The 27,984-nt window shown below is 40.0% G+C and overlaps 1 protein-coding gene across 5 annotated transcripts; it reads right to left on the reverse strand.

The window, feature by feature from the left end:
• Positions 1–196: 196 nt before the first annotated feature.
• Positions 197–27,948, reverse strand: svilc (supervillin c). Of its 5 annotated transcripts, none has more exons than XM_032586682.1 (33): positions 27,799–27,933; positions 23,859–24,348; positions 22,270–22,425; positions 21,994–22,161; positions 20,257–20,288; positions 19,147–19,208; positions 18,311–18,456; positions 17,433–17,652; positions 16,484–16,947; positions 16,253–16,379; positions 14,924–14,965; positions 14,777–14,839; positions 13,915–13,989; positions 13,729–13,828; positions 13,581–13,649; positions 13,305–13,488; positions 11,897–12,063; positions 11,716–11,823; positions 11,507–11,643; positions 10,386–10,533; positions 10,130–10,275; positions 9,258–9,433; positions 6,175–6,319; positions 5,111–5,414; positions 4,872–5,023; positions 4,394–4,496; positions 4,111–4,315; positions 3,899–4,032; positions 3,667–3,822; positions 2,646–2,789; positions 2,436–2,548; positions 841–996; positions 197–670 (listed from the first exon to the last, which is right to left on the reverse strand). In XM_032586682.1, exons 2-33 carry the CDS (start codon positions 24,137–24,139, stop codon positions 581–583), a joined length of 4,773 nt encoding a protein of 1,590 aa, XP_032442573.1. In that variant the 5' UTR covers positions 24,140–24,348; positions 27,799–27,933; the 3' UTR covers positions 197–580. The 5 variants fall into 5 exon arrangements, with proteins under 5 accessions (XP_032442573.1, XP_032442572.1, XP_032442574.1 ...); XM_032586681.1 differs by having other exon boundaries at positions 4,111–4,318; XM_032586683.1 differs by lacking the exon at positions 14,777–14,839 and having other exon boundaries at positions 4,111–4,318; positions 27,799–27,934.
• Positions 27,949–27,984: the final 36 nt, after the last annotated feature.

A 27,984-nucleotide genomic window follows, 5' to 3' on the forward strand; every position in this document is an offset into this window, starting at 1 on the left:
TTACCCACAGACTATGTGAACACACTGGCCTTGGTTACAGCCCCTGTCACTTTGAAATCAAAGTCCTGGCATGAAAATATCAGTTGAATGACAATAAAAAATTGTGGGAATAGAGGAGATGTTTTCTGCTAGGTTTACAAAAGAAAAGCAAGAACTCAAAACACACAGATGTTTTTTTGTAATGAAAGAAGGCATAGAAATTTCTTATTTTCTTTTTTGTTTCCATGTTTATATGCATTGACATGCACTGAACCATTTTAAAATATATGCTTTGTTTTTCCCATTTCCATTTGATGTTTCTTGCTTATTGCCATTGATTTTTATTTTTCACTAACTTGTACAGAAACAAAATGTCCTATAGGAACCATGTGGTTACTTTAGAAAAATCGTTTTCCAGTTAAAAGTTCACACACTCACATTATTTTGACATAAATAGTGATTTTTCTTTCTCTGTTTATTACGCTCGGAGCAGTCTTTGGTGCAATAAAAATGGCGCTATCCCAGCTTCACCTTCCGTTCTTATTAAAGGCAGAAATCCCAGGTGCAGAATCGCTGCTTGCCTTTCACTCGATCCGGTTGTCTAATAAAACAACCCTTTGCTTTTCTTCAGATCAGTTTGCTTCCAGCTGGGAAGGGAGGCATATTCATCCCGCTTCATTTCCAAAATAGCCTGAAATAGAAGCAATGTAGAAGTTAGTTTATAAAATCAACAACAAATGTTAATAAAGTTCTGCCTTTATCTCTGGATTATGATTCTCCTATGAGAAAATAGGCACTTATTTCAGGTGAACACTGCACTCTGCTGGTTGAAAGATGCCACTGCAGTAGCTTTCAGGTTACCTGGAAGTCCTGATCAGACAGGTAGACCTCCAGGTGCTGCGGGTCCACGCCTGCAGGTAAGGGGCTCCGCAGCAGCTCTTCCACAGGGTACTGGGTCTTTGTGAGCTGGGCCAGGGCGTCCTGCACCAAGGTCAGCTTCACTTCCCCCGAGTCCCTCTAATTCACATCAACATGAAGAAAGTGACACTGGGCAATAACAAAATGGAGTCTGTACCAGGGCAATTATAAAAAACAAACAAAACAGTTTAATTAATCAAAAACGATACTAGTTCTAAAGTTTTGCTTTTATTTCAAATGAATAAATGAATTTTACATTTCTTTGAACACTTTTGGTTATCATTTTGCTGCTGAACAACTTTGCAAATGCTTTGCTCAAATCATTTTAAATCACTAATGTCTATCCCAACTAGTTTTCCATAAATTAGTTTTGCCACAAATTTCACCGTAAGCACAATAACAAGGAATTGAGGGATAACTGTTCGGACTCAAATGTTCAAATAAAGTTTTCATATAATGAAAATATCTAAACATTTTTCACCTTACAAGTCCAAACGTCCATGTCTGTTGTAGTGAATTAAGTGTCATATACATTAGAGGGGCAAAAGTTAGGAAGGAACTTTAAGTTTCGGTTCACAATGACTTTTCTTAAAAACAAGTATTTACAGGATCAGACTCTGCCTTCACTGATATGCAGCATTTCTTTAAGTATGTTGCCAGACGACTGCAGAAAAATTTATAAAACATGAGTTTAACATAAGTGCTCAGTTTTAGGGGTTGAGAAGTAAAAGATAGATCACTGTTTGCATATTGCATGTTTGCTAGTCTGATGGTGAAGCCAGGGGGGATTCATTACCTAATGTTAGAAAAATGCATTGTTAACTGACTCTGACTGTAAAATAGAAAAGAAAAAAAGCCCATAATATTACATATTTTTTTCACAAATAATAATTTTACAGTGTGGTATGTACAATATTTATATTCAGTCGATTGACTTTGATACCCCAAAATAAAATCTAGTGCTATCTTCTGTCTTCAAATGTGACCAAATCAGCATAAAGTCCACCTGTGTTTGATTTATTCTCACTATAAATACCGTTGTTCTGCAGGGGAGACAGCAAATATGTGGGGATATAAGCTCTCATAAGAGGAGACAAAATACTTGTATGCATGTCACTCTGGTCACAGCTACTGGGAAACAGGTGGAGTTAAATACAGGGCTGTCTCAGGAGAAAAGCATTCACCTTTTTCCTTTCACTTCACAGTTATGCACTACCTTCTGTCCATCTCCTGCATTAAAATCCTAACCAAATACATTAAAGTTTGTTTTTAATACTATAACAAGCCCCTGGAAATATGTTAAAAATTAGTTGACGATTGATTCCGTTGCATAAGAACGAAAGAGGAGAATTTCATCTGAGACTTTGTTCACAGCAGTTACTGGTGAGGACCATCCCTCCAGAAAGCAGAATTTGTTTCCCTAAACATGTGAAACAGTTGAGTCACTTCTCCCAGAGGTCACAGTGTGTAGAAGCTCAAATAAATATGCAACACAACATCTGGCCTACTTTCTGGAAGGAAATACTAATCATGCATACCTGTGTGAGAGGTCCATGGCTCCTCTCCCAGCGGGGGAAGACGTTAGTGAAGGTGAGAGGCTCTGATCCCTCAAAGATGAGGTAAGCCTGTGGGGGCCTACTTGGGTTTATCTCTGGTTCAGAGTGGATGCATGAGAGGATATTAAACACAGAAAAAACATTACACAAATGCCTTCTAAGGCAATTAGCCATGAAAGTAATTCCCCTGACCTTTGCAGTACTGAAGAGCCGTCTGCATGGCACACTTTCTCTCGCTGTGCCAGAGGCTCCAGGCTGCAGCAGAGCTCTCCGTTTGCTCGGGCTGACCTCTCTGCCACAGGTAGACCTCTAACCGGTTATCAAGTAGGAATAAGGCTGATGACAGAGAGCAGAGGAAATTAAACGATAACGTGGAGTAAAATTCAGTTATGTTTGACTTCAGGGTTTATTCACACCTGACACATTTGGTCCGCTTTAAACTGATCAGTTTGTTTCCTAGTTTGATCCGGACTTTTTGTGCAAATGTGAATACACTCATGAAAACCAGCTTTTTGAGGTGGTCTGGCTCCGCTTCCAAACTAACTTTGGTGCGGTTCATTTCGGCTGTAAATACAGACCGGCCTCGATGCAAAACAACTACAGGAAATAAACGTCTGACTGGACTTCATGAGCCATCGTTGCAGGGCCTTATAGTAAAAAATGAGGCCTTCATTGTTGCCAACACTACTACTGTATGTACTGATTGTGATGAAATTGTACCTAATCTTTCTGCTTAGTGATGCTGCTGCCAGCATATTGTGGGTCAAAGTATGCAGAGCATTTGCTGATGCTGTTCCAAAATTAGAAATATCTCATCATGAAACATGTGTTTAATGAGCTGCACTTAACATTCAAAATTGCTTTGTAGATATAATAACAGCACAAATGCAGAAAACTGGACTTCCATGTTTGTTTTTCAGAGTCTGTGTTTTGTTCTGCCCCCATAATTTCTGTCAAATGGGAGCAGTGAACGTCACTGGCGTGGCGTTGTTTACAAATTATAGTCCACTTGCAAAAATGTGAAAGCAGACAAGAACCAAACAAGAAAAATACAGTCAGTTTTTGTTTGGGACCTAAGGATTTTCCTGGTATGAATCTACCCTTAATGTTTCTATAGAATGTTTGGTGTACAAAAATGCAGAGATTGAATTATTTCTATATATTTTAAATTATTTACAGCTTAATGTGCTTGAAATTTTTCCATATTTTTCACCTGGTTGAGGAACAGAGTACAGGCTTTCCTGGACAAAGGGCATCGCCATCACGACCCCTGGCAGCCGGATCGGACTCCGGAGCTCCTCTACTTCAAATCTGCCAGAAGAGGCACTCAGATGGAAAAGGCGGGGAGTGAAGTTGTACTTTCCAGGATCTGCAAGGAGAGAACGGAAATGTTGTCTCTTACTGTAATCTTAATGATAAAAACTAAAATGTGCATCATGTTGCACCTTGCAGCATGCAGTCATAGGCCTTTCTGTCCATCTGGCCCAAAGCGGTCCAGAAGTCTGAGGGCTCTGAACCCTCCTCTACAAAACGCACCGTCACAGGGTTGCTTTTGCAGAGGCCCAGTTCTGACGGACTCCTGAAAAACACCAAACTCAAAAACAGAAAGCTGGAAACAAATGCTGCACTCAGACAGAAAACTAGATTCATGCTTTACATTTCAGTGAGACGCTCCACTGCCCTCTTACTAACTTCTCGGGTGCTGCTGTTGGCTTTACAGCCGGTCCAGAGATACAGCACCCCCTGCTGGCTGTTCAGCAATACGACTGAGCCCCTTGACCTCAGGCTGGAACAGCAGCAGTCCCCCTCTAGCAGCAAAGCCTCCTCTGGGAGCTCCCCTCGCACGCAAAACAGACGCCAGTCTGCTGTGAGAAAAACAAATGTTATTTCAGTTAAAAAATATGAAACTGGGGAAAAAGTAGAAGCAGATTTTACTCCACCTGCAGTGGAGGTGGGTTCCTCTCGCTTTCCCTTGTGAATGACCAGACCTCCCTGGAAAAGCTGCAGGAAGCAGGGGGGTTCCTTACCCTGAGGAACAACCAGCTACAGAAACAACACACAGACTGTAACACCCAATGCTTTATTAAACAATACAAAACATAATTTCATACATTTATGGCTGAAAATGAGCAGAATCAATCCTGTGGTGAAGATTTTTGAGGAAATATTTTGTATGTTAATTAAGAAGACTGCAAACACTGACACTATTTTGAAAAGCTACCTGTACTTACATGTTTACAACACCATACACATTCTACCTTATTAGTTACAGAACTCTATAAAATTCCCTTAACATTAATTGGCTTGTAATATTTTGACTGTACTGGGTGATTCTAGGATCTTTTAGTTACAGAACTAGATTTCTACAGCTTCTTAGGTTTATATTCTAGACATTTAAAGTGCAGAAGTCATCCATACTTGTGAGTCTTCATGGTTGTTCATCCCAATGGATAGAAAAGCTGCCGTGTCCTGTCCGCTGACACAGGAATGGCGTCCTCGCCACAGGAAGAACGCTGTGCTCTCCTTTGGTTTGGAAGCATTCCAACGCTCATCCTGGCTATTCCTGTTATCTATAATGAACAAAAAGAAACATTAAGGTGAAAAAAATCCTAATGCGTGTTGGTTATCATAACTTTGCATCATCAGTAGTCACTGACCAAACACAGTGATGCTGTATGTCCAGCGGATCACGTAGGAATCTCCTTCGTGAAGCTGCCCCGTGCTCTCCACCTGAATTTCACTGTCGTCAAACTCCTGGACGTGCCAGGTATCCACTGAAACGGTCCTCAGCTCCATCTGATGGCCTTCCTCCAGAGTGATGACACCCTGGCCCCGATGAACATCAACCCCGGAGAGAACAGTTCGGACTGAGGCGTCTCCTTCCAGCAGTCCGCCGGATGCCAGAGCATTAATATCGCAGGGAGTCAGGACGTCTGGTGATGGTGGTTCAACAGGGAGGGACTGTAAAATTAATATGAAAATTTATATTACAAATCATTCATTTGTAATATTCTTTCATTTTAAATGGGTAGTATTATGTGTATTACAGGCTAGTTTATAGCCTCTTTATACCACAATCAAGAACATTGTTAACTTCAGTTGTTATAAAATGCTGTATATATCAAATATGGCTTAAAAGAAATTTGACTTTGTAATTTAACACCTTGAAATTGGATCTCTATCTCTTTTAGAAACACCTGCTCTTTCTGAAAATCCACCTGCAAGAAATCATCACAACATCGCTCCTCTATTAACCCTTTAACAACATTTTTACCAGTATTACACTGAGAAGTAGCTCCAATAATAAGCTCAGCAATTCAACCAGGTGTTTGCTAATTGCTGCTGGCTAGTCTGAAGGAGCTGAGTGGGGAAGTTGCTGGGGAGGGCTGCACTGTAAGACAGAAGCTCTGAACCTTGGCCTTGTAGGCGGGGCTAGGTCCACCCAGGCGTTTTGCACAGCTGAATGATTGCCATGGAGATTATACTATTTCTCACACATGAATGAAAGCATTAAGGCCACACTCCAAGTATGTTTTTGATGAGGTAATAACATTTTAACATGATGTAAAGCTCAAAAAAGTACATTTTACATTATACTGCCCCTTCGAAATAAGATAGAAAGTCATATTACAAAAAAAATAGAATACTATTTTGGCTGTATTGGTTTTGTTAGAGAGTATGAGAGAGATCAGAGTATAAACCACTGAACCATGAGATTAACCTGCATTGCATTCCCCTCTGAAGCGACCTCCACCGTGTCGTTGCTTCCACACATCGGGCTCAGGAACTTCTCCCTGAACAGCGCCGTCTCGTTGTCCTCGGTAACCACGGCGAGCAGGGCCCAGCTGGGACGGCCCTCTCCCCTCCTGGGCACAAACCGCATCATCATAAGACCACCATGAATATTAATGCAGCCGTTACAGAAGCTAAATCTGAAGCAGAGTCCAACAGGCTTGACTTACAGAAAATCCATTCCCAAAATATATAACACAGCTCCCAGCAAGGCTGGGGACACTGAAGTCAGCAGTTTGAAAACAAAGTTGTAACCAGTATGTGTTTTTTTTCTCCTAGTTTTTTAATGTTAAAATTGCATCATTGTTTCTGTGCATGAATTGTTCCCCAATAGGACTGACTTTAAATCAAGAGATGATGTCAATTTAAGGGGTTGTATACCAATGCAACCAGATTACTATTGCTCCCCATATTTTTATGAACACGTTTCTTTGTTTTTAAGATTGAATCATATTTTACATATTGTGCTTCATTCACAATACAAAATACATACAAGGTTCAGTGCAGAGGGCTGAATCTCTGCACTGAACAATGTTTTCCATGGGTTTCTGCACTGAACCCCATGGAAAACATCATGGTTTTTCCACCAAATATTGATTTCTGAACTCTTCCTGAGTCAAAACATTAGTGTTGTTGTTTCTAAATGAATATGAACTTGTTTTCTTTGCAGTATTTGGGGTCCAAAAGTGCTGCATCTTTTTCGTTATTTTGACCATTTCTCATTTTCTGCAAATAAATACTACATTTTTTGCTTGGAATTTCAGAGACATGTTGTCAGTAGTTCATAGAATGACAGAACAATGTTCATTTCACTCAAACATAAACCTATAAAGAGTAAAATCAGAGAAACTGATCACTTTAAGTGGTCTCTTAATTTTTTCCAGAGCTGTATATATGACAGTATTGTTAAAAGTGAAAGGAATTTGCCAGTGGGACTTGAACTGGGTTGCTATGTAACGGCTGGGCTTGGCTGTGATTGCTAGGTAACAGCGCTAGTGGAACTTGTACTTTTTCATCAACATTAAGGAATTATTGACTTAAAACAAGCTTCAATTTCTTTATGGAAAGTTACTTGTAAGTTAGTTTTGTCCTATTTCAAGCGTAATGACATGTTTGCGACAGAAACTATACAAAAATACTTTTTTTTAATTTTGTGTTTTTGCAGTGTGCCTCTCAGTATCATTAAACATCCATCCATCCATCCATCCATCCATCTTCTTCCGCTTATCCGAGGTCGGGTCGCGGGGGTAGCAGCTTCAGAAGGGAGGCCCAGACTTCCCTCTCCCCAGCCACTTCTTCTAGCTCCTCCGGGGGAATCCCGAGGCGTTCCCAGGCCAGCCGAGAGACATAGTCCCTCCAGCGTGTCCTGGGTCTTCCCCGGGGCCTCCTCCCGGTGGGACGTGCCCGGAACACCTCACCAGGGAGGCGTCTAGGAGGCATCCTGACCAGATGCCCGAGCCACCTCAACTGGCTCCTCTCGATGTGAAGGAGCAGCGGCTCTACTCTGAGTCCCTCCCGGATGACTGAGCTTCTCACCCTATCTCTAAGGGAGAGCCCAGCCACCCTACGGAGAAAACCCATTTCGGCCGCTTGTATCCGCGATCTCGTTCTTTCGGTCATGACCCAAAGCTCATGACCATAGATGAGGGTGGGAACGTAGATCGACCGGTAAATCGAGAGCTTCGTTTTTTGGCTCAGCTCTCTCTTCACCACGACGGACCGGTACAGCGCCCGCTTGACAGCAGACGCTGCGCCAATCCGCCTGTCGATCTCCCGCTCCCTTCTTCCCCCATTCGTGAACAAGATCCCGAGATACTTAAACTCCTCCACTTGGGGCAGGACACCCCCCCTGACCCGGAGAAGGCACTCTACCCTTTTCCGGCTCAAGACCATGGCCTCGGATTTGGAGGCACTGATCCTCATCCCGGCCGCGTCACACTCGGCTGCGAACCGCTCCAGCGAGAGCTGCAGATCACGATCTGATGAAGCCAAAAGGACCACATCGTCTGCAAAAAGCAGAGATGAGATCCTAAGGCCACCAAATCGGATCCCCTCAACACCTTGGCTGCGCCTAGAAATTCTGTCCATGAAAGTGATGAACAGAATCGGTGACAAAGGGCAGCCCTGGCGGAGTCCAACTCTCACCGGAAACGAGCCCGACTTACTGCCGGCAATGCGGACCAGACTCTGACACCGGTCATACAGGGACCTGACAGCCCGTATCAAAGGGCCCGGTACCCCATACTCCCGGAGAACCCCCCACAGGGCTCCCCGAGGGACACGGTCGAACGCCTTCTCCAGGTCCACAAAACACATGTAGACTGGTTGGGCGAACTCCCATGCACCCTCCAGGACCCTGCCGAGGGTGTAGAGCTGGTCCAGCGTTCCACGACCAGGACGAAAACCACACTGCTCTTCCTGAATCCGAGGTTCGACTATCCGACGGACCCTCCTCTCCAGGACCCCTGAATAGACCTTGCCAGGGAGGCTTAAGAGTGTGACCCCTCTATAATTGGAGCACACCCTCCGGTCCCCCTTTTTGAACAGGGGGACCACCACCCCAGTCTGCCAATCCAGGGGAACTGCCCCCGATGTCCATGCGACATTGCAGAGTCGCGTCAACCAACACAACCCTACAACATCCAGAGCCTTAAGGAACTCCGGGCGGATCTCATCCACCCCCGGGGCCCTGCCACCGAGGAGCTTTTTAACCACCTCGGCGACCTCGTCCCCAGAGATTGGAGAGCCCAACCCAGAGTCCCCAGGCTCCGCTTCCTCAGTGGAAGGCATGTTGGTGGGATTGAGGAGGTCTTCGAAGTACTCTGCCCACCGGCCCACAACGTCCCGAGTAGAGGTCAGCAGCACACCATCCCCACTATAAACAGTGTTGGTGCTGCACCGCTTCCCCCCCCTGAGACGCCGGATCTGTATCATTAAACAGATTATTGTATCTTGCAGTTTGAAGGACTTCATGTCTGCCAGTGGTTTAGAATATGCAATGTTTGAACGTACGGCTGAACGCTGGGGTTACACTGAGTGGGATCCAGTGGGTTGACTCGACAGTTGCTGTAGTCGTACTCTCCAACCCACACCTGGTGAGTCAGCTGGAGAGCAACGTTCTTCCTGCTGGGTGAAACATCGCGTCCATGCCACAGATACACCTCGCTGCCAAAATCGAACACCAAGACCTGGAAGCATCAGGTACAAAAATTGGACTCAGAATATTTTTACTTATGTAAAAGAGAAAAGTTTTTTGTTTTTTTTAAAAAAGTAGCAAAAACGTATTAGGTAAAAAAGGCTACTCAACTGCTGAGTAACCAATCATAAAATCTAATTTAATATTTTTAAATCATATGAAACAGACAAAACATAACGTTATGTGCAAATTCTGATATTTTAAATATTAAAATAAATTTCAAGAACACTATAATTAAGTAGAAAAAACACTTTTACACACCCACAAAAATTAAACTTCATAAAAAATTTATACTTATAGTAGGTCATGTGTATGTTAGGACAGGGGTATGTACTTCCAGTGACAATAAATATTGTTTACTGTATCTTTCTAAACTCAAAATGACCCAATAGGCTCAGCAGGTAGAAAATAACTTTAGAATTAAACTGGTGTAATAACAAGTAGTCTCACTTTAACATAAACTCTATGTTTGTGACTGTGTTTTACATACTTTTGATTACAATATGGTCGTTCTTTCTGCATTGAATATAGTATCCAGTCGCAACAGTTCATAACAATATTACTCAAGTAAAAGTATAATGTACAGTGCAGTAAAAAATACTGCTAAAAGTATTTTTTTCCCCAAGAAGTAACTCAAGTAAATGTAAATGAAAGTATCTAGAAAATGGATGTTTACTGAGGCGCTGACCTCAGAGGAGTCCAGCAGGGCGGTGCTGGGGATGGAGGCCCAGGCCTGTTCATGAGGCACCAATCTGTCCTCCATTAGGCTGTACACACAGTTGGACTCCACTACGCCTTGTTCAAACAGCTCATCCTCATCTGGAGCACCAGCACCTGTGGGAGGAAACAAGCAAATACCTGTATAATACAACCAAACTACCATATATGTAGCTTTTGTTTTTCTGCATGGCTGCTGAAAACTACATGTAAGTTTCTAATCTAACCTCTGTAATGTTTTCTTCCTCCGAGAAGACTCCAAAAGTCTGCAGCTTCAGGGCCGTCAGAGTTCAGCCCTTCCTCCAGGTGGACAACCTGGGAGGCGCGACAGCCGAGCTCCCTTCGGCTCTGGATGAAGGCGGCCAGTTCAAGAGCCTGAAAACAAAAACTGTTTGTAGTTACACCAGAAAATAGAGAAGGTCTTGCAAAAATAAGAAGAAAAGAAAACACTAACTGGACTTCCTCCTAGATCACAGATGACAAACTGAATACATTATAAACGCCGTAAACAGTTTCAAGGAACAAACATACCAGTAGATAATAGCAGATAGTCTCAGAATTTGGATGAGTTATATTTCTTTTGAATTTCCCCATAAAATGAATTAGAGACCAATTTAAAATATCATAGTTTAACCCAGTGGTTTTCAAAGTGGAGGATGCCAGGGGGCGCTGTGGGGGCCTCAGACAGTTGGAGGGAAGATGAGAAAGAAAACAAAAAAAAATCCAAAAAATCTTTTAATCTTAACTGTTTCATCATAATTGTTGTTTTCCGTTATTCAATCACTTTTTTAAATACAGAATAACCTAAAATAATTGACTTAAATGTTATTTCTAATGCTCAAACTGCCTAAAAAGACATTAAAAGAAGCAAATAAACCAATAAGTTGATTATTAAAAAGAAATGTTGCCTAAAACGCATTCCTTTAGTAAAAGTAGCAAATATGCTTATGCAGCTAAAAACATCAGCATGTGAAAACCTCCGCCCTTTCTGCTTGGCTAACATCAATAAAATGTAAAACTGATCCGTTGATTTGTCATCTACCAGTAACTGATTAATAATTGGACGCAAAAGGTGCTTGACAGAAGATTTTATTTTATTTTTTCACAGAATTTTAACTGAACGAAGCAAAAACATATTTAGTTTTTTTTTTTATCTTAAATGCAAAATGTATATATTTTTTTACATGTCTGGTTTATTTAGTGCTCTGATTATGTTGTTCTTTCAGCAAATGGCTCTGTTTAGAGTCCAGTTAATGATGAATCAATTACTAAATTAGTTCATTCAATAATCGACTCATCCCAATTAATCTGATTAATTGTTTCAGCCCCAAGTTTGTCCTTTGGGTACCTTGGCTCTCTCCTCCTTGTTGGCAAACTCTCCGCTCCACAGGATGCAATGATCGGGATCGACGAGCAGGAAGCAGTCTCCGCTGTTCAGCGATCGGACCGAGGGTTCGACCACACGCACCTGGACCTGCTGCCTCCCTGCCAAAGTCCGGTGAGGACGATTAAATAGACGGCAAAATAAGCAAACAAATCACTAAAATATTTACTTACCTTTGATGTGAATAAGCATCAGGTTGCTGAATGGAGGAAAAGACTTGCTCATCTCCTTCTCTGAGGACGTGACAGGAAGTGAATCTGGTGAGGAAGAGTTTTTACAATCTGTGGACAGAGGATTAAACGACATGAAGCAGCTGAGTGAAATAAATGACAACAAGTAAGAAAATTAACTCACTTTTTTCTGCTTGGCCCCTCTCCTCTGCAGCATTGTTGTCCCTTTCCCCCATGTAGTCCTGTCTGATGTCGTCTCTGGCCGCCAGAGCCCTCAGCGGGTTTCTGGAGCCCTGAGTCCGACGGGACGGACGAACCGCCCGTCTGTGCTCTGCGACCGCTGAGCTGAGTCTGCACACAAATGCATGATGATCAAACACAACCAACAATAAAAACTCTGACTTTTCAACCAAATAACCAATGTTCGTTTTACTTAAATAAGTAACACTGGTTGTTGTTCAAGTACGTTGAGATGTATGAACATATCTAGAGGTGACCAGCAGATGTCACTCTCACAGCAAAAACAGATTAGCAAAATCTTCAATACTGACTACATTAAAGGGAAATTGTTCAATCATCAAAATAATTTTATTACCTTTACTCCTTCGTGTTTCATGCTTGTATCCAATTCTTCAATTTTTAGAGGCAAATGCTGTGTTTAGGGTAATTTACATCACAATTTTAGCTTTAGATTGTAACAGTTGGAAAGAAAAACACAAAACTATTTGTGGTATTGTTTTAATCTACCATAAAGCTTTAATATTTTGTGATCACTATAATTGTCAAAAGGCTGGAAAACATCCAAACTACTAGTTGATTAAAAAAATAATAATCATAAATAAAATAAATAGTTGATCACAAATGCAACACAATTATTTACAAATCATTTTTTTAACCATTAAATTGTGATCTAATAATCAAATCCAGTCTCAAAACTGCAAAAACACAAAATCTTACCACATATTTTTGGTCCAGTTTCATGTGCAAATATTATAGCAGACTTGAAATAAGACAAAACTAACTTACAAGTAGCTTTCAGCAAGACATAGAAGCTGGTTTTAAGTAAATTATTTCTTAATATTGATTAAAAAAAATACTACTGGCAAATTATTTCACTTATAACTTGACATTTTCCCCATGAGACAAGTGAAATAATCTCCTAGTGAAATTAGTAAATGTTTATCAATATTAAGGAATAAAATAAGCTTATGTATCTTGCTGGAAAGTTTCTTCTAAGTTAGTTAAGACATTTGCACTAGAAACTAGATGACAAATGCTTGGGAAGGTTGTTTTTTTTGCTGTGGATAATACTGGATAACTTTGGAGTAAATTAGAGGTTTGATGCAGAAATCTAAAAAAAAGTAGGGATCTTACTGCCACAAACTGGCAAGATTTTCTTTTCATCTAACTTTTAAAGGTATTTAATGTGAATACATTACATTAAAATACATGAAAAGTATTCAATTACTTATAATATGCCCAATGATCTCACCCAAACTTCTTTATACTTTTCAGAATTTAAAATAAAATGAAAAATAAATCCCCCCTTTCTTCTACTTAAACCATAATGTTGAGAAATCACCAAAACTCACATGGGCGTGCTGCTTTGGCAGAGGATAGCGAGGTCCTGGTCCGTCTCTGTAGCAGCAACATCGCCGCATGCTGTGGTGCCGCCAGCTGGAAGAGGCGGCAGGCTGCCACACAAACCTCCGTCTGATATCTTCACACTATCAGCAGGTGTCTCTTCATGAGGAGGGTCGATGTGCAGGACAGTCTCTAGAGAAGCAGTAGACAAAGAGAGACAAGTGAAGGAAAGAATTTAGCATTTAATAAAAACTCTGAGTTTGAAGAGCTGATGCAGCTCTGACCTGTTGAAGCATCGCTGGAGTCCATGTTCTTATTGGAAATATCACAACTGTCTGTTTCAGCAGGAGATCCTGGATGCAAAGTTTTCAAACACAGGAATGTTAAATTAAAGAGTCAAACCCAGATCAAATCCAGAGGAATAAAACTCACTTCTCTCGATGTTTATCTCAGTTTCCTGCTTGTTGCTTTGCTGTTCTGTTTTCCTCTCTTCACCTTCTTCCATCTGAAGCTCAGGATCGGCTTCTTTACTCTGTGTAGAAACACAAACAGATATGTGAAGATACAAATCACCTTCTCAGAAATTCAGAAAATAGAAAAAGTGACAGCATATATCACCTTCTGTCTCCATTGCGGTTGAATCGGGCTCTTTGTGGGAGAGGAGACTTCCTGGGCCTCAAAGCACATGACGGTCTGAGGATGAAGAGAAAAGAAAACACAATGAACAGATGATTACGTGGACATTCAGAGACATCCATGATCAATCGTCTTAAAGTTACTCAATGAACATTTAAAGTAAAAGAAGGATGTAGTATTTACAGAGAGGGAAGCTTTCCTTTTCAATGTTGAAACAGCAGTAAGTCTGTATACAAAAAGTATATTTGCAGTACTGCTATTACAAACAAGCTGCAAAGCTAAAACGATGAAGATGAAATAAGATCTTAAACAAATCCCTTAAAGAGGCACAACTCTGGATGAATAAATAGCACCTTAGGTGACAAAGAGGCAAACTTATACAATAAACATGAGCAAACCACTAATTCTCAAATTTCACACAAAGAAACATCTTCTCCTAAAACAGCATTACCGAGGGAGTTTTTTAAAGAGGTGGGGAAAATTTATGTTCTTTTTCTCTCTTCCTTTAAATTTTTCTTCTGTAAAAAATTGTATTTGAAGTTTTTCTCTTTTTTTGATCATCTACTGTTTCTTATTGAATCAAAGAAATCTAGAGAGCACAAAGAAGTTGCTTGTTTTGTTAGACATGCTGCTTGTTGCATCCTGTGCAGAAAAGGAGCCGACGGACCATGCAAAATGTGCAAAACATGGAGTAAAAATGGTTGTTAGAGTGAGTGAAATGTCACACTTTAGCTGCAGCCACCAGATTTCTTTGAATGTGCTTTCAAAAACGTATGACTACATGCTGAACACTCAAAGTCATGACAAGCAGCAGTTAAAGTCCCATACAGCAGGTCACAGTTACCTGATTAAAACACATGATATATTGGGGTGTATTGATAGTAAAGACAGACGCAAAGACAGGTTCCTGGGAGAGAAGAAACAGTAGATGTTTGGTTCAAACTATATTTTATGAGGATACAGGACTTTGATTAATTTTGGAAAGCTTTACCCAGCACTGAGGTGCCTCAAGAACAGGGCTTTCTGATTTCTCCTACAAAAGAAAAACAAAAGAGAGGAAAATCATGTAACAAATTATCATAAAAATAAAAGAAGAACGAAATCAAACACAATAAATATCAGATATACATGTAACATGGGTGTGTTGCTGCAGAGGAGATCTTTAGGTCATACAAGGGGTAAAATTTAACTACCAAATAATTAAATGTTTGTTTGCATTCCACATTCCCACCAACTGTTATGAACCACATAACTGGTCTGAATATGTTTCCCAGTAACATGAGTCTGATCTCATACCAAATGCAGAGTGCTTGTGCTGAGAGATGCTATATCGGGTTTCAGTGTCACGGCCAAAGGTCCAATCAAACCGCAGGTCCAGTCTCAAAATCTAAAGCCAGCTGGACGAGTGAACCCACTAACCTCTAACACAGCAAGTGCAATATGCAAATGAAATGAAAGCAAAAAAAAATTGTAACATACAGCTCTGGAAAAAATTAAGAGACCACTGACTGAACACTGCATGCTTATTTCACCAAATATTGATCTCTGAACTCTTCCTGAGTTAAAACATTAGTATTGTTGTTTCTAAATGAATATGAACTTGTTTTCTTTGCATTGAGGTCTGAAAGCACTGCATCTTTTCAGTATTTTGACCATTTCTGAAAATCAATACTAAATTTCTCCTTGGAACTTTGGAGACATGTCAGCAGTTCATAGAATAAAAGAACAATGTTCATTTTACTCAAACTTAACCATAAAGATTAAAATCAGAGAAACTGATCATTTTAAGTGGTCTCTTAATTTTTTCCAGAGCTGTATGTTGTACATTAAGCTTAAATGCTTTATATGTGGTAAATAATGAAATATACATAACACTAGATTTTTTTTTCTCGTATTTATTTTTGCATTACAGCCAAAAACAATAGTGTAATTTCTTCTGATTGTTTTTGTGAATGACCAACAAAAATGGGTTTGAAGTTGTAAATTGGAAGGCAATCAATAACTTTCAATTAAAGAAAAATAAAATCTGACAAGTATACCAGGCAGGGAAGCTGCTCAGAGAAATAAAAATCTTTATAAAACACACCAAAGTTAGTGGTTGTAACAAGAGAGAGAGAAAATAATAATTTTTTAGGATGCTGTATTTATAAAGTGTCTCCATCTACATATTTTTTAAGAAACAAACATTTTATACTTTTCTATGTGGCCTGGTGCCTTCAGTAAATGTTTAGAAATGTAAATAACTAAAACTCTTTCATTTATTTGTGTTATTATTAATTTGAATTGTTTACAAGGACATAAATGCATGTCTGTTCCTTACTTTTCCTTTCAGTGACTCTGCTGTTTCTTGGAGTTTTGGCGAACAAACTCTGACGGAAACCAAAGCTTTTTGTTTGGGTTTGTCTTCTTCCTCAAGCCTCCCCACACTCTGCTCTTCACCTTGTGTTCTGGACAAATCACACAGAATAAAAAAAGAAGTATGTGTTTTAAAAAGTTGTTGTTTATGTTCTCATATCAGAGCCATTAAAGAGTGAGAGCTCATGCTACATACCCAGCATCAGAGCCGTTTCCCACAGAGGAAATGATCTGTGAATCCAGATCAGATGAGAGTTGTGTCGGGGTCTCCCTCCTGTTTTGAGCTCTCTGTCTCCATGGAGCTACTTTGACTGATGCGTCTCTGTGTGGTTCCAGCCTCTCCGGTCTTTCTGACCTCCCAAACATCTCTGGATCTGTGCAGTCTTCACCATTCTGCTGGTTGAGCAGCGGCAGCTCCTGCCCATCGGTCCCGCTCCGCTTCGAGTCGTCAGGGCGGCTCTTCTTCAGGATTCCCTTCAAGCACGGCTCAGAGTTGTGATCCTGTAAGCCCCGTTGTGTTGATTCTGGTTCTGAAAGTTCGGATTTCGGTTGTGTGAGGCGCACCTCGCTGGGTTTCAGGTTAACAGACGAGGCCTGCTGTCTGTCGTACAGATTTGGGGACAAACTGAAGGCGGGAAGCTGAATGGGGCCTTTCTGAAGCTGAAGTGAAACGGGACAGAAAACAGATATAAATTCACACACACATACACACACAGGTGTTTTCAGGTTACCACTCAATAGGTTGCCACTAAATATGAATTGCTATATACTGTTATACTTTCCAACGATTTTATGCATGTTATTTTAATATATGCATATGTTGTTTGTTGTGGTTTTCCTGGTTTTGTTTTTTCTCTTTCTGCATGTTTAGAGGCAGACTTATTCTTTCCTTTTAAACATTTTGCACATTTTTCTCCCTTTGTTTTTTGTCTGTGTCTGTTACATTTGAAATAAGCCCCAAAGGTTTCATATGTATATCAAGCAAAAGCCGTAATGCTCCGCAGAGATCATTGAGGTTTTTCTGAGTTAAACTTCCAAATACAAAATTCAAACTCAAAACTATTTGATTGATCGCAAAGGGAGATTAAATGTTGTAACCCATTAATTCAGGATTAAAACTAAACTTTGACTCATTTTCTCCTCACCAGACTGACTTCGTCCACGGTGATAGGCTGGGTGCGGTACCGGGCCCCTTTCTGTTTTCGCCTCTCTGGTGGCCCGTCAGCGGGACCGGAGCCATTCTTTCCAGATACGGACAGCCTGTTGAAGAGGGCCAACTTCTCCCTCATGCTCATCCTGCAGCTCTCATCTCCGTCCTCCACTGACTCAGACTGTCCAGACTGGACCTCCGCTGCAGGAGGAGCACTGCATAACGCGACAAAATAAGCTACAACCATGCAGAACTGTGCCATCAGAATATTTATTCTTTTTTCATGACCTATAAAATACCGAGAACACATTGGTGAGCACACTGTGTTCCTCCACTGCCTTTATCGCATAGTGTTGCTTATTTTTAGTGAGTCCACCACACTCCATTCAGCAGCTGGTGATTCAACTGTAGAGCTAAAAAGATCTGCAGCTTAATTTTATCCAAGTAACCTTTGATTGCATCTGTAGTTTTTTCACGTAGCAGTGGCGCTGGAAAAATAAGGCCTTTTACCTCTTAGAATGGAAAAATCTGACACACATTTTATACATAATGCTCTATACTGCAAAAATACAACATTCCACCCAGTTATTTTTGGGTGCTACTTTTGTGAAAATATCTTAAACAGTTGAAATAAGGCAAAACTAACTCACAAGTAACTTTTCAGCAAGATATAGGAGCTTGTTTTAAGTTAATAATTCCTTAATATTGATTTTTAAATGTACTAGCTCCACTGGCAGATTATTTCAATGATAACATGGGAAAAATGTCTTGTTAAAAGGGAAATAATTTGCAAAAGAAACCAGTACTTTTTCATCAATATTAAGGAATTCTTGACTTAAAACAAGCTCCTATATCTTGCACATCTCTACCCACCTCATTGAAACCATTTCCTCACAGGTGATTGGCTGAGTGAGAAAGCGGAGGTCATTGTTACGCCGCATCCTCCGCTCATGTAAGCTGCTGGCTGAGCGAGGCTTCAACGGAGCTGAGGAATCGGAGGCAGCTGACTTTTCCAGTTCCTAAAGAAGCAAAAAATTTATTATCAACTCATCAAGGCACCAAATGAAACTTTCCGCAAAGGTGGATCCTAATGTAAGGATTTAGCAGAAAGGCTATAAACGGTAATTTTCCTTCATTCTTTGATATGTGATTTCAAACATGGAAAACTTTTTCTATAATCATTTAGAGGGGTATTAGTCAGAGGTCCAAGGCTAGTTTATACATTTAAATTACTGAGAGATGACTCAGAGCACTGCACTGTCCTGTATTGATGCAAGAAGGCAGGTGAAGTGGCACTAGTGGATAAAGCATATTGGCATCTTACTTTCAGCTTACTTCCAACAGGTCACAATGTAACTGGAGACCTGCAGGTATCGGTTTCATCGCTGCCCGTCTCTGCAGCGCAGCAGACTAATTTTACCACAGCTGCTGGTTGTTAATGGCACTACAGTGTCTGGCACATTTTCACCTGAGTCATTGGGAATAAAACTGAAACGTTTCAGCTTCTGAGTGCAACAGGAGCCTGGTCCAGGTTTCCACCACACAACCTGGATGTTCTACATGTTCAGTGATACTTTAACCATGAGTCTCAAATTGTCCAGAACAAAAACTACATTTCTGCTGTATTTGACACATTTACGTAGCTTCTTTGAGGAAATACACAGGTTAAGATTTGCAATGAGTTTTCCTGTTTCAGAGCACAGGCTTACTTTAAACAGAGACATCTTGGCAGCCACGCTCATTTTGGCTCTATCGTCTGTTTTCACATCCGCTGGAAGAAGAAATAAGAAAAGATGTAAATGTTGCAAGGCAACACACTTAAATTATTACTAAATATTAACAAAGATGGAGTCACTAATGATTATTCTTCTTGAAATAAATGGAGTATAATTACTAACATTTTACTGCTTTATGGTTATTTATGTTTCATCTGAAGGTATTTCAACTTCAGTTTCTTCAGTATTAAAAATTACCTTTTTAATTTTTTTAAGAGATAAGTTTTCATTTCTCGAATGGTTGAAATATTTAATAAAATAGTGCTTTCAAATAACAACATTTCTTAAAAAAGAAATGGCCAACAACCCTGAACCTTTACAAACTTTAGATAAAACCTTATCTACGTTTTAGATGATCTAGTAAAGAGTGGCAAGAACTGAAGTTTGCAGATGATCTCTATCCAATCAGATTGAACTTGAGATATTTTGTAAAGATTTTAGTTTCAAGATGTCAAATTTAGAAGAGACATGACCCAAAAAATGAAGGTGGTTGGGACTGTATAGAAATGTACGGCTAATTTATTTTTAGGTTTTTATTTCTTCAAAGCTTTAGCAAACAACTAATAATTTTCCTCTTACTTCTTTAAAGATAAATGTATATGTACACGTACATATATTTCTTAGAATAGTTTTGTCACAAAACATTATTTTCATACATGTTTAGACAAAATACAGTGAAAAATAGTCCTTTCTTTAAACTGTAAGTGCAATAAGAGGCACCTACTGTTTGTTTAGCATTGTACAAACCATTAAAACCACTTTGTGTTGACTTACAATCTTTTTCTGCTGAGGTCAAATAAGACGAGAGGTGACTTTGCATCAAGCCCACATAGTTCCTCACTCGTAAACCTATCATCTCTCACCATATTAAACAAAGTGGGCCTCCAAATATAACCTGGTTTATTTCCCTTGCAGTTATAAGAATTTATAGAGACAACTGGGCAAGATGGATGAACAAATACAAAACATATTTCCTGCAGAGCATGCAAAGAAAAATACTCTTGCTGTAACTAAATCTTCTTTGTACTAAAACAAATTTTTTACCTTTCTTGTCATTTTCATCTGCATCCAAGAGCCTAGAAGAGGAGACCATGGTGTTAAATATAAATATGAAGAGCTCAGATCCACTGATCCAGCTTTAAATGTACTGTGAATGTCCTTGTGCTTCTGTTTGCAGATTCGGAGAATCAAGATAATTCGAAAAATTTGCATTCCTGATAAAACGCCGCCGTTGATCACAGAATGAAGGACAGACTCATGCAAACCACCCAAAGGTTTCTGTCTGAAGCCTCAGCTAAAGGGTTACTTTTTAAATTGAAATACCAAATAAAAATGTTTTCAGCTAAGAAAAACGTGTCAAAGTTTTCTTAAGAACAGTTACAGTAGAGTATTGGATGACATCTCAATAATAACAATTAATAGCTTAAAATAAAGCCATTAACCATATTATTAAAACACAAATTGTAAGACAGCAACCTCCCCATTGGTTAGCACCCATCTGAAAAAGCTATTAAAAGCAATTAAATAAATTAAAACTGAATTTAATTTCAGTACATTTGAATATATCGTCTGACAAAACATCCAAGTTAAAAAATTGTTGCTGATTAAAGTTTCTGTTCCTAATTTGTTTTCACTTCTTGTTCCCCTAGTATATAAACACTGAGGTTCTTTCTCTTAGCAACTCTTCAAAATGGGAAAGACAACATGTGCAGCTGGCTACAAATAAATAATTTCTCACCTGAAATCACACATTTTTACAGTCTGAGTATTAATTAATAAAAGGAAAAAAATCTCCAAAGCTAGCACAGCAGGAGAGCAGCAGAGCAACAAAGTGCAGCTCCTTGGCGTAGCCACATCTCCATAGCAACCACTCCGTCAATAACAACTGGCAGTTTAAGAGGCATGTTGGGAAAACGCCTTTTCTGTCTTACCAGCTTGATATCTGCTGGTAGAGCTTTAACTTAGGGCTGGGAAATAAATCAATAGCAATACATACTGCGATAAATAATCAATAGACTATACGTAAAATAGAATTTTCAATAATTTCACTGCACTTTAATGTAGAACCGCACAGCATTCTGGGAGATGTAGGCAAAGGAAAGGCTTTGGCTGCTTAACCTCTCACAACTAGCAAAGCAAGTTTGGTGGCCTCAAGAAACTCGCTCACTCTTTGGTTACCTAGCAACAACCTGTTGAGTAACTTACAAAGCAGCAGTTTCATGTTAACTGAATAAAACACGACGGTGAGGTGAGAAGGGAGAAAATGAGAAGAACAGTTTGATACAACAGGAAAGGTCACGTCACCAGTTTGGCAATATTTCAGATATTTAAAAGAAGAAACTGATCAATAATTATCATTATTGACTGATATGAAACCCTTATACTGCGATATGTTTTTCAGGCATATTGTCCAGACCTAGTTTAACTGGAACCATGATCTGAAACAAAACACTCCAGAAAACCAATGAATGGCAATATGCAATATGCCAACACGGAGGATAAGTACTGCAACATCACTAGAGTGCATGCATTTAAAAAAAATACAAGAACATTTTGACTGGAAAAAGATGAAAGCTTAAGGATCCCCATTTCGCTTCAACTTTATAAAATGTTAAAGAGAAATTTTGAGTACTAACAGGATTTCCATTTTTCCCACTTGCATGATTGAACTCAAATTAAATTCTAAAATATTAAGTATGAAATCGAGCTATCTGAAAAGATTCATTTATCTAAAGGTTTACTTTACCAGAGTTGCTACTAAATATGAGAAACAGCTCCTACCCGGTGCTCTCCTCCATCTCATTGGCTGTGATTGGCTGTGTCCTGAAGCGCTCGCTGGTTTTGCGACCTCCTCCTGACCCTTGAAGGTAGCGCCTGTTCCGCCGCCGGCCTCCCTCAGAACCAGCCGCCAGGTCCAGAGAGGATGTGGTTTGGCCAGGATCGGGACCACTGGTTTCCATAAACACAGAGAAAAACAGAAAAAGAAAAGAAAAGATGGCAGTAAACACTCGTACGAAGGTCACACGGTTTGGATCACGCACTTGAAGGCAACCCTACAGTTTCTCCTGGCCTGCTCTGCCCTCTGTCTGCTGGAGGAGGGAACTCCTCAACTGGCCCACCAACACCCGAGTGTGGAGCTGCGGGGCATCGGGTCCTGGATGGACAAGGAGCCCGTCCTCACTTGGGACGTTGGCAGAATCTTGGCAATTCTGGCTAAAGTGAGTGAAAATGCAGCAAACGTAAAGAAAATTCACAGTTGCGGTTTTCCATCAAGGGTTGAAGTGTTGCAGAGAAAGATGCAACTTCAAGGATAAACGAAGAGCCTCTGAAATCACATGAGGAGTCAAGACAGGACAGGGGCAGCAAGAGAAAAATCAGAGTTGTTATAAAACCCCTGTTGATTTGGAGCGGTCAGTTTTAATTAGCAACAAAAGCAACTGAGGAAGTCAGCAAAGAAGATAGTGAGCGGTTTGAATGACTGAGAAATACCGAAGGGCTGCTGGGATTTACATTCATAATGTAACTTCAACCTGTTGTACATTTGGAGGCCTTAATAAATGCATAAAAAAGGCAACGCCGATTTATTTATCGGCCTGTAGGTTTATTGGTGCCTATTTCCTTAAATTTGGGAGATCGGTGATCCGTCGATACTTATATGTGAAGCCGATCTTTTCCACCCATGTTATCTACCTCAGCAAAGGACAACCACTGTCCTTTTCTGTTCTCCTGTGAGAGAGGTTTGACTGGCAGACCGGCCCACCAAGTCATGTCTGCACATTTGCATTTAAAGATAGTCACTCACTGTTGCCAATTCAACAACTTTCTTGCTATATTTAGCAACATTTCAGACAAAAAAATTGGCTTTGGCAACTCAACGTTTAAATTCACACGTGAAATTGGCTGCAAACAGATGCACAATTATACAACCGTATACCTTAGAAAAGCAGAAGTGGAGCCTCCTGCACACCCAAGAATGCAGCAAGTGGTTTCTGGATGGTAAGTCAACAACAAAACACTTGTCTTTTCCAGCAGCCATTGTATTGCCTATACAGTGGTAAAGCCATCTGACCAAAAGTGCTGGAGCTCGGCGTGGGTTGCTAGGTAACGGGCTGAGCTTCCGGTTACTTGCTAAGTGAGGGGCAGTTCCTGCTGATTTGTGATGTTACATTTTGGAGGTTTTTGAAACAACTAATTCTCCAGACGACAACAAAACCTAAACTTACAGCCAAAAACTGGCTGGATGTTTTTTTTTTTTAAGTGCTTACACTCGCAGTAGAAACCCAAATGGAAATACAAAACTGTGTAGAATGTGAGTTTTGCATAATACATTCCCTTTTAGACAAAAATATACCTATGACAATTTCAGTAATGTAACAAATCTTAATTTCCATGACAAATCCTATTATAGCTATGGTTAATAATTACAGTGCACCTTGTATGACCAGGGATTTCTAGCCCAACTAGATGACAAGATCTTGGGAGCATAAAGAAAATTTGTGAACCACCTGGATGACAAAAGTTGGACCGAGAGGAAACGTGGAATAAAAACGTTGGAACAAACCCTATCTCTTATACAAGTGTTCATAGTAAAACTTTATATATGAATAAGAATCATTAATTTTAGAAATAATCATCTTCCACCTCACCTTCTCAGGTAGTTTGGCTCTCCAGGAGTGTCGGCCTTGACTCCATTTGTAACATCTCGCGTTTTGCCGTTCACTCTTTCACCGAGGCTGTCTGAGTTTAACTCCCCGCCACGTGCTGAGGTCGCTGGGTTGTTCAGCTCCTTTCCATCCCGTCTCACCCACTTGGAGGGAAGCTCCTCTAAGTCTCCGTAGCGTTCGGCCAGCTCTCGCCTCCTCTCAGCCTTGTAGCGGGCAATCCGCTCTGCTCTGGGCTCCAGAACCAGCTTCTCTGATGCATCCATGTCCCTCTGATTGATTCTGGTGTTTATCTGTTTATCAACTAACTGCAGAGCATGGGGGAAGGAAAAGTATACGGGAAATTTGTCCTCTCAGCTTGAGCTTGAATTTTTGCAGCATTCAGATTCCATCCGACCTGAGGACTTTTTTTGCTTTGCTCATCGGTTATCAGGTGTTGGAGACCATCAGTGCCTTTGGAAGTGAGATGTTTCGCCTGAAAGATAAAAAATAAAAGTGGCATAATAAAAGGTCAAGAAACATACTGGATTTTATTAAGGGGTGTCAGAGTAAAGTGGAATGAATACAAATGCAACCTTTCAAAGTTTTACTTTCCCAAACATTTCAGCTTTCTCCATGTTGTCTTGTTTTGTATATTTTAATAATTTTGTTGAAGCCACTTTAAATACCGTACATTTCACTTACAAAAATTTAGAACAAATGCAAATAGAAAATAAATAAAAATTTCATTACAAAATTCCCTCCATCCTGACATGTATTGGCTCAGTGTAAGTTCAACTGAAGAACAGTTCTACAACAAATCTGTAGGAGTAGCTAGTGCACAGAAAATGTGAAGAACAACAGTATGAGTTTGTTTTTGAACAGTCCTACTCTTCAAGAGGCAATTAAACGTTTGTGTGCAAAATTATTAGATGGCAACATATAAGAGTTGCAGGTTTTGCATAATATCCTTGATCTAGTTCCACCTCTTTTCCTCCTTCTCTCCTCCATGTAAGATGATCGGCACCAGCCTGCCGAGTCAAAAATCTCCTCTTGCACTGAAATTCAACACCTCAGCTCCACTCAGGGTGCGAGTCTCTGCAAAGTTTGCTGATCTTTTCTGCAAAACTAATAGTAACTTAAGCAACCTGCATCACCACTAAACAGGGGATGTTATGTAAAATAAATAAATGCTTTGTCTGGTTAAATATACTTTCAAATGTGTTTAAGCACACATGCAACATCCTGTATGAAATAATATGTCCCCAAGCAACATGGACACAAACAACCCTTTAGTCTACAAGGAAAACTTGAACCTGAAATCTATTTTTAAATATCATTGATGTCATATATTTAAAACTATAATTTTGAATCATGATAAAGTGTGATAAAACTTAGGGAAAAACTTTGCAAAATCCCCAAAAAGTGTGGAGATCTATTGATCATTACCAGTTGGGATAGCAGGAAAGTCTTTCGTAACGTAAACAAATGAGATGTGGATCAAGACTTTTGCACAGCACTGTATGCAGAAAAATAAATGTGTGTTTCCATGTGTGGGTGTGTGTGTCTGTGTGCTTTACTAAACTGTAGATGTCAGCATTCCTACAGCAGGAAGCACAATGGAGGAAGAACAAAGAGGTAGGATTCACAGACGCTGTGCACCAGATGAATCTGCTGTGAGGCTGAATGGATGTTCTGGCAGCAGAAGTCCCACTCTAAAAGATATTAAGTTTATCGATTGAACCGCTACCCACAGGCTGGAAGATTGAAGCACAGCAAAAAGCAAAAGAATACAGATTACCCGGTAACTAAACAACGGTTCTGCAACAGCTGGTCAGACCTGACCCATCTGAACAAGAAAATGTGATCTCCTACTTCAAAGGAGCCCCAACGTTACAATCTAAAGCTTTAATCTTTCCCAGCAAGAAAAACCTTTAAGCTTTAATATACTTTGAAGATGATTTTATGACCAAAGTGGAAATGAAAGAATGCACTTGTACTAAATTCAGAAATAAAAAGAAAAAGTAAACTGGCAGGCATTTGAAGGTGTTAAAAATCAGCTGAAATAAGGAAGCTTACTACTACTATGGCTTTCTACATAAGAATACACAAGTGCTGTTGTCTCCATGTGCTTGAATAACAAAGCATGTGGAAGTAATTTGTACATCCTGATAATATTTGCGTATTTGGAACAATTCAAAGGAAGACGAGCCGCCCTGTTTTGGACTAATTGCAGTTCGATGAAATGTTTTTTCTGAAGCACTGGACCGCATCATGAGGCAATGTTGCAAGTGACACAAGACAATCTTAAAATTAAAAATTTTAAGGATATCTAATGTAAACATCTTTTCATAATAAGTACCGTAGTTGTCTTCCCATAACTGTAACTCCACTCACTCCAGTCGGTTGTACATAGAGACTCCCAGAAGTCTAATTTTTTCCACCTGAGTAATGACTGTCCCATTTATAGATAGATCTAGTTTTGGTTTTAATTTTCAATTTGATCCAAATATTATGCTTTTGGTTTCAGATATGCTAAAAACTAAGTTATTTGTACGTAATTACAAATATTCTATGCAAATGTCTGGTTTCAACTGTACGTGCATCGACAACAATAAACTGTTTTCTATCTGAAAGTAAAAACAGAATAAGCTTGTTGAGATATCAAAATGGCTCCATTATACTGGGAACATAAGCTTAGCAGTGGATGCAGAAATCCTGCTCAAGTGATCATGTCAACACATGCACACGTAAACATGTCCTTAAAACAAGAGTTCAATCTTTTTAAAGATCAATTTTTTCCCCCCTTAAATCGTTATTATGTATGCTCTTTGGTCGTCTTTGGATAAACACAAGAAAGAATTGAGATTGCAGAGAGCAATAGTCATGTGAGCTGCAGAGAGGAGAATGCAACCGAGGCTCAACAGGGATCACAAGCTTCTAATCCTGGAGCACTTTCAACACAAGCTGGAAATACACCCAGCAGCAGAGAATGAGTGCAGACAGACTCAGATCTGAACATTGGCAGTAGGAAAATATTCAACTAATTATCAAAAGTTTTTAAAAAAAAACTCTGTCCTTTATTACAAAACTGTTAGAATAATTCAATATGGACATTTTAAATTAACCTAAAATCATTTGAAGTGGGAGGGGAATCAAAAGGTTTCTGCAGCAGACCAGATTAAAAAGCCTGGCCAGGAATAAGCCTCTGACCAATTACACCTACCCTGCTGGGTTACCTGCAGCAAAGCTCCCAATGATTTCTGTAACTCAAGGACAAATTCCTGCAAACCACAAAGACAGCCTTGATCTTACCTATCCGTAGGTAAGATTAACACTTAACAGATAGGCCCTTTACTGTTCTGTTATAAACACTGGCAGAAGCCTGACAGGAAGAGCTGTCTCTCCACCTTATTATCCATCTGCTTCCACTCAAAGTGCATCAATGGTTTTGCATTATGCATGATGTTAAAAAACTTCCTGCATCAAGTAGAGACAAATATTTAGTTTGAAGTCTCTAACATGGTGGGATTATTTACAATATCTTCCTAATTATTGCGTATACTAGCTTAGAGTACTATAGGAATACAGCAAAACTTGTGAAATATTCAATTAATCCTTACAAATTTGGAGAAAACAGGAGTGAAATATGCCATTTGTACTAATATTTTTGGAAAACTCTTCCCCTTAATTGGTGCGTAAACTTGATATTTGTGTTATAGGCTATTAAACATCAAACATCGTGCTGTTTGCTACTCAAGACAAAAATGATGAACACTTCCGCAGGTCAAACCAACATGTGGGTCATTTCTCTCGACTGTCTTGAGGGTAAAATTACAAAGTTCATTCCGAACTGCTTATTGGTTCTGGACTCTTAATGCGTCCTCAAAAAAAATTAAGATATAAAACTTTACTACGTGCTTATTGAACAGAAGCGTGTACTTACATTGAATGGGCGCCGTAAGCCTTGTTCCAGCCGGCCGGCGGTCCCTCCCCACTGATCCTTCCCCGCGGTGAGTCGCTCCAAATGTAGGCACACTCGCAGCTGGGGGTGGCTCTCCGTATTAAGGGGAGAAGGTATAAATAGACGGCCGAAACCTGGGACGCCCCTATCGTGACCGGACGTCAATGT

Source organism: Xiphophorus hellerii, chromosome 16 (assembly GCF_003331165.1).
Source record: "Xiphophorus hellerii strain 12219 chromosome 16, Xiphophorus_hellerii-4.1, whole genome shotgun sequence".
Taxonomy (NCBI): domain Eukaryota; kingdom Metazoa; phylum Chordata; class Actinopteri; order Cyprinodontiformes; family Poeciliidae; genus Xiphophorus; species Xiphophorus hellerii.